Source organism: Crotalus tigris, unplaced genomic scaffold, assembly GCF_016545835.1.
Source record: "Crotalus tigris isolate CLP2741 ecotype Arizona unplaced genomic scaffold, ASM1654583v1 scf7180000019802.547583, whole genome shotgun sequence".
Classification (NCBI taxonomy): Eukaryota; Metazoa; Chordata; class Lepidosauria; order Squamata; family Viperidae; genus Crotalus; species Crotalus tigris.
The window spans coordinates 443114-460629 of NW_024097717.1; the positions used below are offsets into that span (position 1 = coordinate 443114).

At 33.6% G+C, this 17516-nt stretch overlaps 1 protein-coding gene across 1 annotated transcript in view; it reads left to right on the plus strand.

Moving 5' to 3' along the window:
- The window catches only part of KCNN2 (potassium calcium-activated channel subfamily N member 2), a 71678-nt gene that overhangs the window by 39781 nt on the left and 14381 nt on the right, over positions 1 to 17516 (plus strand). Inside the window, exon 4 of the mRNA XM_039364568.1 lies at positions 9776 to 9917. Coding sequence (XP_039220502.1) covers positions 9776 to 9917 — 142 coding nt within the window. The remainder of the gene's footprint in view (positions 1 to 9775; positions 9918 to 17516) is intronic.

The window sequence follows — 17516 nt, forward strand, 5'->3', positions numbered from 1 at the left end:
AAAGAAGATGGAGTCAAGCTATTCTCCAAAGTACCTGAAGGCAAGACAAGCAATGGATGGAAACTAATCAAGGAGAGAAGCAACCTAGAACTGAGAAGAAATTTCCTGACAGCTAGAACAATTAATCAGTGGAACAACTTGTCTCCAGAAGTTGTGAATGCTCAAATAATGGAAGTTTTTAAGAAGAGACTGGACAACCATTTGTCTGAACTGGTGTAGGGTTTCCTGTCTGAGCAGGGAGTTGGACTACAAGACCTCCAAGGTCCCTTCCAACTCTGTTATTCTATTCTGTTCTGTTCTGTTCTGTTCTGTTCTAAAAGAAACTATACATTTGGGTTGAAGAGAATATAACCTTTTTTTCAAATTCACATCCTAGTAACAATATCTGCAGTTTAGGGAACAGGTAAGTGAGTGAAGGAGTCAATGGGCTGAGAAGTTGTAGATCTTTTGAGGAGGCTGAAGCAAAAATAGGTCAGGAGGTAGAAGGGAAATATTTATCCATGGAAACATCATGAGTTGCCTTAAACTAGGGGATTTCAAATATTTTCAAGCTATGGAAGCTGTTAGTTTTACAAAAATATCTCACAAATCCTAATCAAAAGGCAAAGGTCTAGTGACATAAAACTATTCTTTGCTCTTATTGGTTATCCATGTGGAGCATGTGGGTCCCATATAGTATTTGAAGCTTATGGTACCATATCTTCCTATTATCACTGACTCATGCTATGCTAAGTGAAATCCATTCACTAATATTTACAAGTTTCCAAGAACATGGAAACTATTTACTAAATATTGTCAATGACATAAAAACATGTTAGACTTATGGAATCTCTTCATGTTCTGAAAAAACCTTAGAATCCCAAGGAACACATTTCCTGCATTAGAAATCCTTTTAGCCTGTATATGCAATCCAGGACTATATTTTTTGATGACCTGGGGCAGAATCTGTGTATTTTATGTGACATCAGATGCAGAAAAGGCAAAGCATCCATGAAAAAAATCACTTTACCATTCAGTACGACAATCAGTCCAAGAGACATTTTATGGCTTGCAGTCAGCGGGATTTAGTTCTGGCAATAATTAACATTAGTTATATTTTAACAATCAAATTATGATTCTTTTTCCTTTTCATCGGGAAAATCCATATTGAAAGATTAATGCATTGATGAAGAAGAAAAAATACTACTTATTTTTTTACTGGTGATGAAAAGACAGAAGATTTAATATGCTAGGAGACATCTAATAGGTAGTTACTCCATTTAGTGTCAAAATGACAAGTTGCAGATTTAGTCACACACAATTTTTGCTATTATTAGTCTAAGTGTATAGTGTTTGACAGACTATGATTTGCACAGATCAGTAACGTTTGAAAAAGCTTTTGAAAAAGAAGGTATAAAAATGTTTTTATCACAGTCGTTCTGAAAGTTAGTCCTATTAGTTGAACAGGCTAAACTGAGAGAAGCAACCCTCTGTAAGAAGTAGCAAATTCAACGGAGACATATATATTAATTCCTTTTTTTAAAAAAAATCATATTGGTATCAAGATGAATGGGAAACAGCTCTCAAGGAAAAACTATAGCAATTGTCTTCCTATAATGGACAGCTTTTGTGAATGTTAAAGAAGGATAGGTCACTTGTCACCAAAGCTATTGTGAACAAAAATAATATTGGTAAGAGGGAGGTATTTGAATCCCATTATGCAAGGAGCACTCCAGTTGCAGGTGCTTCTGTGAAGAAGTGGTTTGGATTATTTCTAAAGTCCTAAATCATTAGGATTTTTATGGGTGAACTCAGTAACAAAACGTGGGTTTAGGGTAGGAAGTAGTTGAAAACCAGTTTCTAGTTTAAGGCTTTTCATGTTTAAAACGAACTTTTAATCAGAATAGAGCTGGAAGAGGCCTTGGGGGGTCTTCTAGTCCAACCCCCTGCTCTAGCAGGAGATGTTAATTAAGGAGATTTTAATTAAGTTGCTGAAGGCTGTTTGTGCGTTATCATAATTTCCCTTTCTTGAACAGTATGGTGCTGAAAAAAATGCTTCCTTTCAAGTGTTTTGTTGTTTCCAAAACTTGATTCTTTCTCACTGAGTTTTTCTCAGTTAAAATATGCTGTGACTGAGAGGTGCTTGCTTTTAACCTCAGTATTAAGTGAATCACAAAATTTTAGTTGTTATATCATTTCAACATGTTTCTTTATTAAGACTTTTAGTAATCTTATGCTTCACAAAAGAGACCAGCAGTTAGTTTGCACCAGTTGAAATTAATTAAACTTCCTACTATATGAGCAAAATTCCTTTTTCCGATGGGGAAAAAAAAGAAAGGCAAGTTTTGCTGGTTCTCTTTTATTCTATAACTTACTATGTCCCCTCAATAACTGCTCTAGGTAGTTGCAAATCTTCTGGAGCAATGTCAGAAATGGTTCAGGAAATTGCCAAGGAAAAGGAGATGCTTCTGCTGAATGCCAGGATCTTGTATTGATTGAAGATACCCTTTACAACATACCTCAAATTGTTCAATTTGCATAGATATGTTCATTTCAGATTACGTAATGTCAATCCTACTAAAGACCAGATGAAGGACTCAACTCCAGAGGAAGGCTAAAACTACTTTGATTGAAATTGGCTATAATAAAAGAATATTGAAAGCCTGATTGTGTTGTGCCTCTTCTTTGTAGTTCAGTGACCTAAAGAGGCATCTGCCTGAACCATTTCTAAATGTTCTCTCAATCTGGGCTTAAAAAATGCTTCATCTCCTTTTTTCTTAGTAACAGATCCTGCATATCTCTTTCAAGGTCATCTTTACTTTCTACATGCAATACTGATGTATATTGAAATATTTTAGAGCACTGTGTTCTTCTGAAAGGTGGCATCCCACACAGTTGCCTAAGCAAGGTTAATTTATTACAGATTGTGTTGGAAAAACATTCATAGGATGGAGGCATGCAATAATTCTAATATAAAGGAATATACAGTGGCAGAGTGATGTAACTAGCATCTGTGTGGGAGGGTGAAATTGGCAACAGGAATGGAAAGGAAGTAGACACCAAGGAGGCTGGAAGGAGAAAGTATGGGTAGCCAGTGATAGAAAAAAGGAGCCAGAATAAATTGCTAGGAAAAAAGAAGATGTTTCCCTGGATATGAAGAACAATTTTGGAAGGAAAGTCTGAGATGAGGGAATGTGAGGGTTCTTTGTTTTTCAAAGATTGGACACACCATAATGTAGCAAATGATCTATATACAATGCTTTATTGCACAACCCATCATCCCCATCAACAGCCTCTTGATCTTTTAATTCCTACCTTCTAGGCACTATAAGTTGATGTTGCCACATAATACTTAATCTTTAATACTTAATCCTTTACGTTCAGTCCTTTAACAATCAGTCGAAACAAAAGTCTCAACATCTGTAAAGAGGGATACAACCTTTGGCACCTTCCAAAAGTTCTTGCACTAGCTGGGATGAGATGTTGCCTCAGTGTGGTTGTTCTTTTTCTGACATGGATGCTTGTAAATATATTTGTGAGTGAGTGAATGAGTGGATGAAGGAATGAAGCCATCTCTCAGGTTGGACTGTAAGCCATCTCTCTCTGGGGCTGTAAGCTTTCCCAGCCTTTTGAGGGAAAGCATGAGCTGTTCTGAGCCTCGAGGATGTGTGGGTGGGAAGAACTTCTGCTTGGCTGCAGTTGTTTTTCCTAAGTACAGACACCATCTCAGCTTCACTTTCTCGTAGAGAGAGAGATATGATATTAGGAAAACAAGGATCTGGACAGACTTGAACACTGGGTGCTATCTAACAAAATGAAATTCAATGGTGAAAAAAGTAAGGTTATACATTTAGGCAAGAAAAACCAAATGCACAGGTGCAGTATAGGTGGTACCTTGCTCAATAGTAGCAACTGTGAGAGAGATCTTGGAGTCCTGGTGGACAATTAAATATGAACCAGCAGTGTGTTGCAGCTGCCAAAAAAGCTGCCACTTTATAATGCCTTGGTAAGGCCACATTTGGCCTATTGCATCCAGTTTTGGTCACCACAATGTAAAAAAGATATTGAGATTCTAGAAAGCGTACAGAAAAGTGCAACAAAGATGATTAGAGGACAGGAGATTAAAACATATAAAGAACGGTTGCTGGAATTGGTTATGTCTAGTTTAATGAAAAGAAGGACTAGGAGTGACATGATATTGCTCCAATATCTCAGAGGTTGCCACAAAGAAGAGGAATTGGGCTATTCTCCAAAGCATTTGAAGGCAGGACAAGAAGCAATGGATGGAAACTAACCAAAGAGAGAAGCAACCTAGAACTAAGGAGAAACTTCCTGACAGTTAGAACAATTAATCAGAGGAATAACCTGCCTCCAGAAGCTGTGAATGCTCCAACACTGGAAGTTTTTAAGAAGATACTGGACAGCCATTTGTCTGAAATGGTATAGGGTTTCCTGCCTGAGCAGGACTAGATGACCTTCAAGGTCCCTTCCAATATTATTATTATTATTATTATTATTATTATTACTACTACTACTACTACTACTACTACTACTACTACTACTACTAATAGATGTAAGCAAAACATAATAAACAACCAAAAGAATATGTAGGAAATAAATAAAAGGAAAAGAAAAGAAAATCCAAACTCAAATGCTGAACTAGGATGTTCATGCTCTAACTGAGCAAATGAGATGGTGGGTGGAATCTCAATGTAGAGAACTGAGTTTGTTGTATTCTTCATTTACAAACATCTAGAAAACCCATTGCTCCCAAAATTCCACATTTGTTGACTTTTCACAGATGGAAACCTCCTGGATGATAATAGGGGAAATATAGTTAATGAGTTATTTCCCCCCCCCCCCGAAGCCAAAACAACCATGTACAGAAAATGGAGGAGAAAAAGCTGGGCAAGGTACTGTGGAAAATGAGAATATTGCTTGATTGTGAGCAAGGTTTGCTCTGTGTCCTTGTTTGAAGACAAAGCAGTAAAGCGTAATGGTATATCTTTTATCAGAAAGGGAATAGAGCAGGAGAAAGCTCCACAATATGTGTGAGAGAGTTAGGTAAATGGTTGAAAACATTTCTGTCAAAAAGATCCAACAATGTCTTTGTGTTCTGTTTTTTCAAATCAATGCAATGTTCTTTATTAACCTATAATATTGGACAATTCATCAGAGGTAAGCTATATCAAAAGGTTAAAATTGTGCTAATGTTCTTTTGGTTTTAAGAAAAAGGGTAAAAATTAACCTGCTGCTAGGACTGGGACCTAGTACATTGTCTGATAGAGATGTATAAACATGTCAATTTCAGTTTCCATCAGTGTTTTATTTTTCCATATATTTAGATTTTTCCAATCTGGGCTAGTTTCTGATTTACTTTTAATTTTGAAATTTGCATTTGCAGAGTTGCATTGTTTTTACCCACCAAAACTGTTGACATTATCTGGAAACAAAGTCTATTCTTTCCTTTACCTTACTATAAGACTGAATGCATTTATCTATTTCCTTTAAATAAAATTTTCATTTTGGTTTAGACAAAAGTAAACTTAGGTAGTTTTGCTTACATATTTACTTGATTACATTTTTTGTAATCAATTAACCTACAATACACTATTATTTTCATGAAGATGAATATTCACAGGAAATGAACAAATACATTTCAGGAAAATAAACATATTGGAGGGCTAGTGACTTTGGATCACTAATACAGGATTTGAACATGACTTGGTGGACTAGATTAATTGGTTTTTGATGTTCTTAAGGTAAAATGGAATGGAAAGGCTACTATTTTAAAAAATATAAAATATCAGACTATTTTATAAAGTTGAAAACTACCTTAGCTTAAAGTAGCTATCTGACCAAAGATTTATCTATCTCTAATCATGACTAAACCCAATGGAAAACTCGGCCACAAATAAATACACAATTGTAGCTAATTTTTTTAAAATAGAATGTTAATGTATTCCATACTGTGTCAAAATTTATTTTTTAAAGGCTAGTTTATTTTAAAATTATTCATAAGCAGTCATTTTGTAATCTGTTTCTAACATTATGCAGCCTCAGAAAAAGAACTATGGTTTGATATAGTGTTGTCAACTGCCAGGAGTTTCTTACTATTCTTTAAATCCAATTAAAAATAAGATAAATTATGGGCTGTTTTATTAAAAGGTAAAGTAAATTTAGGCGATGTAACTATTGTATCTTAATTTATTTTTTCTGAAGTCGCACACTAATAGTGTTTAAGATAATTGCTATAACCTGAAAATATAATGCATTTGCTATCCAAATGTTCAAGCACTGTTATTAGCTTTCGGAAACATTATTCATTATATATTTTATTTTTTAAATAGATGAAACATTTTACTGCTTCCTATTTGAGTTGTCCTTTAACTTTTATGATGATATATGTTGAAATATCAGTCTTTTTATTTTCAAGTATGATATACATTGTTTTCAAGAATTTTGCTCACATGTAAATGAGATCTATAACATCTAATTACATTTGGCTAATTCCTGATCACTTTTGTGTCTTGCTTCGGTTGAAATTATTTAGAGTCAAGGGTTATTTTTCATCTTGCCTTATTTCAAGGCTGAATACAGAAAGGAAACAGAAAAGATTTTACAACACTATTTAAAACATGTTTTCCAAATCAATATACCATTTTTGCAATTGACATTAACATTTATTCATATTTATATTCCCATTTCTCTAAAACATGGAATGTTTTACAAATAATTTAGTCTAGTATATTTTTTGCATATAGTTTTCTTTAATAGACTCATTTTTAAGTTTTGTTTTGGAAGGACTATGTTATAAAGTTTAAGAATTGGAAAAATTATGGCTTTCTAATTCACAGTGAATTATTAATATTAAAAAGTGAACCAAATTTGAATTTAAAAAATGAATAAAAGTCTTATTTTTCTTGTTATATAACTGAGCTGTATAGTATGGAGCAATTATACATATTTGCATACAGTTTGATAGACTCATACATATATACCCATTTCCGCATTGTGTTTCTAAAGCTCAGTAGAAGACATAACAAAGCCTATCTCAAATCTTTCATAATGTTATGCTAATTATTGCTGATTTAGTTTAGGCAGCTTATTTCATCAGTGCATAAAGTTATCAGAAATGAACAGTGATAGGTTTCCATTGAAAGATGGAAGATCCTCCAAAATGACATCTAAAAAGTGGCAGGTGAGAAGATCGACCATACCCTAGTATCAAGAAAGAGATCATGGACATAACTTCTGATACTACTTTATTATATTTTGATATTTTGCCACATTAAAATGGTGTATAGTGTGTATAACAAATGTCTGAAACTTATTGGGATAAGCTGAGTTGCATTCAAATTCTGTAAGGCAATGTTTCTGATTTTTTCCTTTATGTCAATCATTATATCATCAGTATGTGATATAAACAATACATTTTATGAAACAAATGTATACAAATGAAACACTGATAAGGAAAATAGCCTATGGGAGCATCATGACATGCTTGATTTGCCAGATGGTACTTTCAAATATATTTTAAAACTGATAGAAGGGCTAGTTATATTATGCGAAGACCTAACTCTCTGGAAAAGGTTCTAATGCTGGGGAAAGTGGAAGAAAGATAAATAAATAAGAAGATAATACTAGTACAGTTATAGAGGTGACGAGTAAACCTTGGGAGAGCTGAAAAATCTGGTTAGGGACAGATTGTCACGGAAAAAAATCTATATATGTAGTAGCTAAGAGTTGACAATGGTTTGATGGCATATAAAAGTAAGGTTCTACATTTAGGCAAGAAAAACCAAATGCACATGTATAGTATAGGTGGTACCTTGCTCAATAGTAGCAACTGTGAGAGGGATCTTGGAGTCCTAGTGGACAATCACTTAAATATGAGCCAGCAGTGTGCTGTAGCTGCCAAAAAAGCCTACATAGTGCTAGGCTGCATAAACAGAGGGATAGAATCAAGATCACATGAAGTGTTAATACCACTTTACCATGCCTTGGTAAGGCCATACTTGGAATACCGAATTCAGTTTTGGTCACTACGATATAAAAAAGATGTTGAGACTGTAGAAAGAGTGCACAGAAGAGCAACAAAGAAGTTTAGAGAACTGGAGGCTAAAACATATAAGGAACGGTTGCTGAAATTGGGTATGTCTAAGAAAGACGAAGGGTGATATGATAGCAGTGTTCCAATATCTCAGGGGTTGCCACAAAGAGGAAGTCAAAGTATTCTCCAAAGCACCTGAAGGCAAGACAAGAAGCAATGGATGGAAACTAACCAAAGAGAGAAGCAACATAGAACTAAGGAGAAATTTCTTGAAGTTAGAACAATTAATCAGTGGAACAACCTGCCTCCAAAAGCTGTGAATGCTCCCACACTGGAAGTTTTTAAGAAGAGACTGGACAGCCATTTGTCTGAAATGGTATAGGGCTTCCTGCCTAAGCAGGGGGCTGGACTAGATGACCTTCAAGGTCCCTTCCAATATTATTATTATTACTATTATTATTACTATTATTATTAAAGTTTTGAATGACATTATAACTTGAAATCTCTTAAAAATCCAAGGAACATATTGATCTTGCAATATTTGGGCCATTTTTTAATTTTTTAAAATTAATTTCTGTTTCGGCTCTTCCATAATTGTCAGCTGCAATATCTTCAGGGACACTTCCTTCACTACATTATCTCAGATTCCCTATATTCTCTCACTTAATTTTGTCAAATATAACACTGGACCAATCTTACATTTTTATGAAGATTGGCTCGTATGAAACTCTGTCTTGTCTTTTTGTTGTAACTGCCAGGCAGTAATTGTTATGATAAACCTGCTATATTTAAGTTGTACATGGGGAAGCTATTGCTATACAAGTAGAAGCAAGGTTGTATACAATAATATCATGATTGGATCAATATATCGGTTGCAGTAATCCTTAGAGCATTTTTTCCCCCATGATATCAGAAATTCCACTTGCAAGTCTGATTTTGGAGCTGTTTATTATATAAATGTAATACTTTATTTAATTCATAATGAATTATTTCTTGCATTGTTGTGCGTTGTAACTGAAAATTAAAATTTTATCAGGCCATAAAGTTCTGTGGTATTAAATAGGGGCACACATGGAAAACCCATCTGAAGAATACTGTACTGGTTCTTTTTTCAAGCAATGTTAAGTGGTGATTTCAATGATTCTGCTTTAAAATGGGATATGATATCAATCAAATCTTTATTATGGTCATAGACCAGCATAGTGATATGACGTTTTCTTTTTAGATGAGTATATGTCTGTCTATATTATATACATCTGTGTATTTACTTGTATCATATGAGTTGGATGTCTTAACACCAATAAATGCTATGTGGAGATAGATGTTCTTCATTATCTGTTCTAGTTCATCTGCATTTGCAAGGCTACCAAAAGGACATGTTTAATAATTAATATTAATTTGCTACTTTTTTGACTGATTGCTACTTTACAAAACATATTTGTAAATAAGTCAACAAATCAATTGAAATCACACTTTATGATTTCAGTTGTTAAAAATCTTTTATTTTTTTCCTCTTTTAACAAGAGATCTTCATAGTCAAAGCTGATGACAACAATACATGTACAGTATATTTGACATATAGAGCAGGAAGGACTACGTTTCCACTCAATGTATTTATTTGTTTGTGAGCCATGCCACAAAATATGTAATTTGTTTTTGTTTCACATAACAATAATACCTTTGATTCTGAATCCCAAAGTACTACTAAAGAAACTGTAGTAAAAACCATGTTTCTTCATTTAGGTATCACGATCAACAAGATGTTACTAGCAACTTCCTTGGAGCAATGTGGTTGATTTCAATAACTTTTCTCTCCATTGGATATGGAGATATGGTACCTAATACTTACTGTGGGAAAGGAGTTTGCTTGCTTACTGGAATAATGGTGAGTGATTACAGCTTTAATTTCTATATGCCTTCTGAGTTTGAATCATTTTCAGACTGTCTGCAATGACTTTAAAAAGAAATTATCAACACAAAACTGGTTATGAAGCTTTTAGTTGATTCTAAGAGAGAAAAGAGGAAAAGTTATTTGCTAATATGTAACCTAAACTGATATTCCAGTTTTGATTATTTTTGAGTTGCTAGGTATAAGATTGCAATAAAATATATAACATTTTATATATCATACAATATATAAACTATGCTACATCAAGTCATTAATTCTGTTTGAATTTTATTCTAAATTATGGGCTTAATTTTCTCCTTTCTTGTTTTCCTCTTACATAAATCTCTTGGAGAAGATGGCAAATTTAAAACATTAATATTCTCAGAGAGAGGTTCAAACTTCTCTGCCTCAAATGTAGATGTGTAGGTATTAAATGTAGCTGTAATATGTTATCTAATTAATATAAGTGGCTTTTGATCCTAAGACTCCTCTGAGGTCAATATAGGGATTTAGTTCTTATTTTTCAGAAATTTCAGACCATTTAATTAGCTAGATTGTTGGTCATTCTGTGAATCAAGATTCTCAGACATTAAGTTCATCTTTGTAGCTACTACCACCTATGTTGTTTCTCTTGGGTCATTGGGAAATATGTATAACCAATTAATTTCCTTGTAGTAATTCATCTGTTATTATCATTGTATATTAAATACTAATAGAAATACATAAATACTATGCACAGTAACAATGATAAAATAAAATGCAATCAAAGGAAAGGACTGAATATGTGACTGTAATAATACCATTACATATCATGGTGGGTAATATTTCTGTGGCTTGAAACTGGACTTTGAGGGATAGGGAAAGGCAGCTTTGGATAGGACCTTTTTTTTTGTAATTTATATTCAACTTTTCCTCAGATTGGTATAATTCAAAATGAGTTAAAGCTAGAATTAAAGATAGAAATGAAACCAAAAGCTTCACAGACAAAATAAAAACAATTAGAAAATGACACATAGTTAAACTTCCTTCATAGCTGAGATAAAAATCATGTTGCAGAATGATATGTCATAGCATGAACTGTCAAATGATCAGAAATCAATCTTTGGGATGACATCTGCAATCTTCCAGAGCAAGTTCAGATATTGAATGCAACATCATAATATGTCCTGAGTTTTAATATGTCCAGCTCATTAGGATACTATATTACTGCACTATCTGCTAACAGTCCTTGGCAGACAGATAGTATGGATACAAAATGTGGATTACCCTTGATAACCTTTCCAGGAATCTTCTTCTATCTCTTTTTCTTTGTTTACTGAGTACTTTATATTCTAAGCCTGCAGGAACAGTCTTAAAACAAAACCCTCTTGCTATTTTTAACAGTGCTTATGTAATGTTATAGCTATAGTAGTAGTTATATTATTATTATTATATACACTATATACATGCCAGTACTTTATGCGGTATTGGTCTTCATAAACACTGAATTCTTCCCAAGAACCTACAATGTTGTAATGTAAAAATCATGTGTAATATATGTGCAGATCTTTTGTAAGTGACAGATAGAAATTTTGTCAGTGCTCTTGTTTTCTAACTGCCATCCAAAATGTTTTGGTATGGCACCCAGTATTCTAATAAACACTACAAGTTTATTCTATTTTTCCATTTCAGTTTTCAGATCTTGACACTTTATGATCTTCTCCAAATCTTTGTTTTCTATTCTACTGCCTCCTGATATTGCTACTTAAATTATCCACACTTTCTTCTTTTCCATCACAGTTATATCTGATGTGTTATGAACCAAGACTTTATCAGCCTATATTTGGAAATCCCACAATATTTTAACTTGCTCATTTTCAAATATTTTTTCGAATCTTGTGTTCCCCCCAATTTTTTGTTACTGGCGCATGATAATTTTTACAAATGTTCCAGTGAATAACTGTGTTATGTTGTTGTTTATAATCAGTTTGAGTTCTCTTCTTACACAAACTAAGTATATAATCTACTGTTTCTTCTGTTTCTTTGCACACACTGCACTTTGAATCATTTAATATATATATATATAATTCTGGCCTTGAATGCATTAATTCAGATAGCTTGCTGTTGATCAGCCAAAATTAAGCCTTCAATTTCTTTTTTTAAATGTTCCATTTGTAAGCCATTGCCAGGTTTTATCTTTATCTTCATGTAATGCTTTTCCTTGCCAGCATTCTGTTCATGTTTTTATTACCTAATTTGGATTCATGTTTTGCTTACTGTACTTTCAGTGAGTTCCAATTTTTAACTTGCAACAATGCTTGTTCTTGGCTGACTTTTACATAATCAGCCAATGCATACTTTTCTTCTTTGATAGTTTGTAAACCTCCTCCTCCATTTCTTTGAGGCAGGTATAATCAATATCACTAGGAGGGGGATACATAGGGAATAGTCATTAGTTTTCTTATTATTATTTTTTGGGTCCAAACTCTCCAGTTCAGCTTATGTCCAGTTAATAATTCCAGAAGCAAATCTTATCATAGGTATGACCCAGATACAGATGGCTTTGAGGGGTCCTTGGCACTCTCTGAGCCTAGTTGTTTCTTTGCAGATGTTTCATTGTCCAAACTAGGAAACATCATCAGTTCTGGTAAGGACTGGGGTTTACTCTCAGTTTATATTTTAGTGGCTTGCCCTGTCAGTATTGATGGCCGTGGTCTTAGAGGTTATTTGGTTGGGCTGTTTACTGTTAGCTTATTTGGTAGTTTCTTGATTGGATATTGTTTACTTCTTGATCGTTGGTTTGATATTAATCTTGGAATTTATATATGGTCATAGATTGCTGGTTGGGAGGTGTTTTGGTCTTTTTGTTCCCTTGTTGATTGTCTTTTTTTTCACAGTATATAGATATTGTTTATGTCTATGTGTCTATTGATGGGTAATTTGTCAGAGTGGCAGACTTCTAGAAATTCTATAGATTTTTTTGAATGTGGCTTGGCTTAGTCCAATCAAATAAGTTCAAAGATTTTCAGAAATGGGAATAAGTAAAACAAGAACTTGACACCAAATCCCAATGTACACTTTAAAAAAATGAGTAATAACAGACAAAGTCCTTGTGTGTCCAATCACACTTGGCCAATAAAGAATATTCTATATTGATATCATTCAACTTTATATAACACCAAGAAGAGACTGAACTGGTGCCTGGGCATTTTGTTTAATGCACAGGTATCTGTCCAATGTGACCTCATGATTCAGTCATCTGAATCAGAGTCTTTCTGATTTAGATCCAGTCTATTACATCACAGTACATATTCAAACTCTGGTTAATTTCACTGGAGCACTGTAGTAGTTGGATAAAAATGTGTGCAGCAGGACATTTGGAATTGCCCAATGTCAATAAGAAAGGACATTTGTTTCATGAAAAAAGAACAGCTGTGTTAACATTGCAGCTAGTCCTACCATAATGGAAAATAAAAGAGGACAGCAGATTCTGTACAAAGCAATGGCAGAGATACAGAAAAGAGATACGATGTGTTAAAATATTTTTTTTTCCTGGGATATGCACTAAAGAGAACTAAACAAATGGAAGAACCTCTTTGGGCAGTGCAGATTTAGGTACAATTGATTTGTTCATGGTTTAAATTTTATTTGGAATTCATAAATGCAATACCTCCTTGCTGTTTATTAAAGGAGCCTAGCTTCTTTCAGACTTCTATGTGAGCTTGAAGAAAGGTATTGCTGGTTTAAGGAATTAACAAGAGTAAGTGAACATTACTCTTAAAGCAGAGACACCTTTTTTTTCAGAAAAGGGGGCTATTTTAAAAAACAACATGCTGCTGTGCTGACATGAGATCTGAAGTATTTCTTTTGAAAGATGTTCAAAGCATGTGTAGTCCTAATAGGGAAAAAGGATGGCTTCTAAAATAAGTGGCCTTAAAATAAATTTAACATGTTTCTATATAATTAGGTTATTAATAGTTTAAAAGTCACGATAATCCAAAATGTTATTTCCATATAATGAGAACCTATGTCTTTGATGATGAGATCCTAAATAGCTATCTCAAGTTTTTCTTGTTTGAGACTTTCCAAAACCCTACAGTTCACATTTAGGGATAGACTCAGCCTGATCATTATCATGTTCATAAAATAATTTAATATAGAACCAAATTATCCCTGGTAGACCAAATTATCCCTGGTAGACAAAAGTAACAATGCAGGTGATTTGCATATTAAAGTTCATAGTAAGAATCTTTTCTCTTCTGATCATCTCAGCTAAGGCACTCACAGGAAAATATCCTGTGTTGAAATGTCCTTGGTCTATTGATGTCCTTTGCTCAGGCTTTGTTAAAAGTAGCTGCAAAGTTAAAGATTAACAAAAATTAAGTCTATTCAAACAGATCTGACATAAGTTGGTATGATTCATATTGCCAAAGAATTTACTGTTGTTATAGATACATACTCACATACTGCCCTATGAAGAATGTCCATGGTTCCATAAGAAACAAAAACAACCAGGAGGATCAAGACTCTAAAAGTTGACTTGCAAAATAGCATGGAAAGTCTTAAAGTTTCTGAGACATCCTAAGCTAGCCAAATGGTTGTACCGTAAATTGAAATCTAGGGCAGCATTTAAGTAATTTAAACCAAGATCTTCACTGTAGCAACACCAGGATTATATAGCTCTTCATTTCAAAGATTGATGACATTTTAGAGCTAAATAAGCAAGGCTGGTACTAAAATATAATGAGTTTTTCCAAAACAACAAATTGCTCATATTTCTTTAAAAGGGATATAAATCATACGAGAATCATTGCTATTAGAAAATCTTGAATAATTAAAGAAAATTTTAAAAGCATTAATGGAACTGCAATTTTTCTCACTCTCTGACCTCCAAAAGGAGCGACTAGAAAATCATCAATGCAGGCCATGTTCCTTCCTCTAATTAAATAAATGTATGAAATACCCTCATTATTTTTTTATAGATTGTACATGCCATTCGTATAATAACACAAACTTCCTGTCCTATGTTGCAAGGCAGAATAGTGAAAAGAAAAACTATGAAAATAACTACCGTATACAGTATATCAGCGTTTTCTCCATTTGAGAAGAAACTTTACAGTTTTTTAGCCATCTGCATAATCTAGCTATAGTTAAATGAAAACCAATGGTTGATGTTTTTATTGAAGAAAGATTTTCTTTTAAAGTTTGAGCTTTGTTTCCTACCATATAATTTTAAGCTTCTTGGAGCAAATGAAATGTACATAAGCTTTTTTTCCTTTAGCTTTAAAGACACTGAAGATTGAACTGAAGTTTTCTTCTAAGCTTGGATGGTTAAGAATATGCCTATGCCAGATACTGTCCATTTGTACAGACTGATTTTTAGGCATCATTTAAGCTGCTATCTTGAGAATTTATTTCCTCCTGCAGTAGTCCTTATCTTTTACAGAACAATTCCTCACATAGCTCAAAGAACCTCTTAACATGCAGATGTGTTATTGACAAAATGATTTAAGCTGACTTAAAAGCTATTGAAAGCATTAGAAACATCAAAAAAGGCAAAAGTTACTGAACAAAAATAGGATAGAAAGATCAAAGCAACAGTGATGAAGGATCTCTCTGTACTCTGTCCCCAGTCTCTGTTTCAAGAGACAAAAGGGCAGTTTGTACGATTCAATTCTTTTTATTAGATGTATTAGAGCTAGGTTGAAACCTCAGATATAGAATTCAGGGAGTCTCTTTTCTTTATTAGGTGACAATATATCCAGGATGTCAAAAATATAATATTTTTTGTACCTTTCAATAATATCCTTCTCAAAGATGAATTTTTCCTCAGTAGTTCAATAACAGGTTAATATGGAGATTCTTCTCTCAGATGAAACACTTGCTTCTTGTTACGAATTACCTAGTCAGTTGGCCATCCTCCTAGTGAGGATGAAACAAATGGAATACCTGTTCAAATTCTTATAGGCTTTCCATTTTAAAGTATAAAAAGCATCAGGAAGACTGTTGTGCATTTTGGGTGACAACTAAATTTCCCCTCACTGTCTACAAAAAGGACCTACTTTCTCCCTCATTGGATCCCTAGGGAAATGAAGCAACTACATTCTGTCAAGTACACACAAGTCTAGCAAGATAAGAGGGGGAATAACAATTCACCACTTACACCATTAAGCACAATGAAATGCTCTAGATGGAAGGACATGGCTTAGTTATGTATCCTAGATACATAAATGAAGAAATGAAAATGATTTCTTATTTTGCTGTCTGGATAGATTTTGTTTGTCATTTGCTTAATCTGAAGTAGAAGGCAATTGACAAATGTATGGTTTTTTGATGTTAACCAATTTATCAATTTTTACTTACTACTTATGAAAATATCAATAAAAGATAAGAATATGTTGTTTAAAATATCAGATATAAAATTCAGGAGACCAGAGAACTAACAATTGTTGGAGCTCATTTACGTTCTCAATCACATAATCAAATTTATAAAACAATATTAACAATCATGGAATAGGTGTTAAGGTAAATATTAGGAAGAGATACAGTAGGTAATAAGCATCTTTAAAATTAAAGATGATCATCATGAAACTAAGTAAAATGATCATCATGAAACCAAAATCATTTAAATGACTTTTCATTGTGAGAACCCACACTGATTTCCATTGAAACCATGTGGACTACATAACTGAGAAGGACGCAGATTTATTCACATACATATCTACATCCACTCACACACATAGTCATACAGGGACTTCAGGTAAAGTGAACCTTCCAAAATTCGGAATTCTAGCATTTAGGGGCAGCTACTAAAAAGGTCTTTTCTCTTTTTCCAAGCAAGTAAGTCTCAGCCCCCTTGAAAAAGAGAAAGGGGCTTTTCCCTAATATCTTAGATAACAGGAAGGACAATATGGAAAGAGATAATACCTAAATGTATTCTGCTGTCAAATAAATTTTCAAAGCTTGTTTCTTCTGCATATTTTAATTTGCTTAATTATAGTTCGCAATGTATAGGAGATGACCAGGCTGAGTTCAAGGGAAGGGTCAAGCGTGTCATCAGTCTTGAATCCTTAGGAACCCACAAGAGATCTAAGTCCATCCTCCTTGAATTCCATAGATTTTTGTTTACTGCCAATTTGCTTTGACTGTTAGATACTTGTAAAGAGTGTTAGCATGCAATAAACCTGTATTCATTTGAACTGCCTTACCTCCTGATTTCCTGCACTTGGTACAACATGACACTTTTGAAACTTGATAAATAAAATGGTGCTATCTTTCTTTTTATATACGTGAATGAGATAAACTATTCAAACACATTGATTTTATTTATATGTCACCACTCACTAGTATTATGAGAAATGAAATTATACCTATTTGGAATCACCAAATAAATGGGTTGAATAAGTTAGCAAAGTGCACTGGAACTATATTTCATACATGTGTGAGTATACCTGCTTTGTCAGATTAAGAAAATGGAAACATACAGGTCAATCATAATTATATAGTTTATATAATTTTGATAAAGCATTTAGAAATTTTTCAGTCCATTAATTCCTATGCATTCACAGGCATTACAAAGCGCATAGACAGAGCTTCAAGTCAAAATGTTTTGTCCCA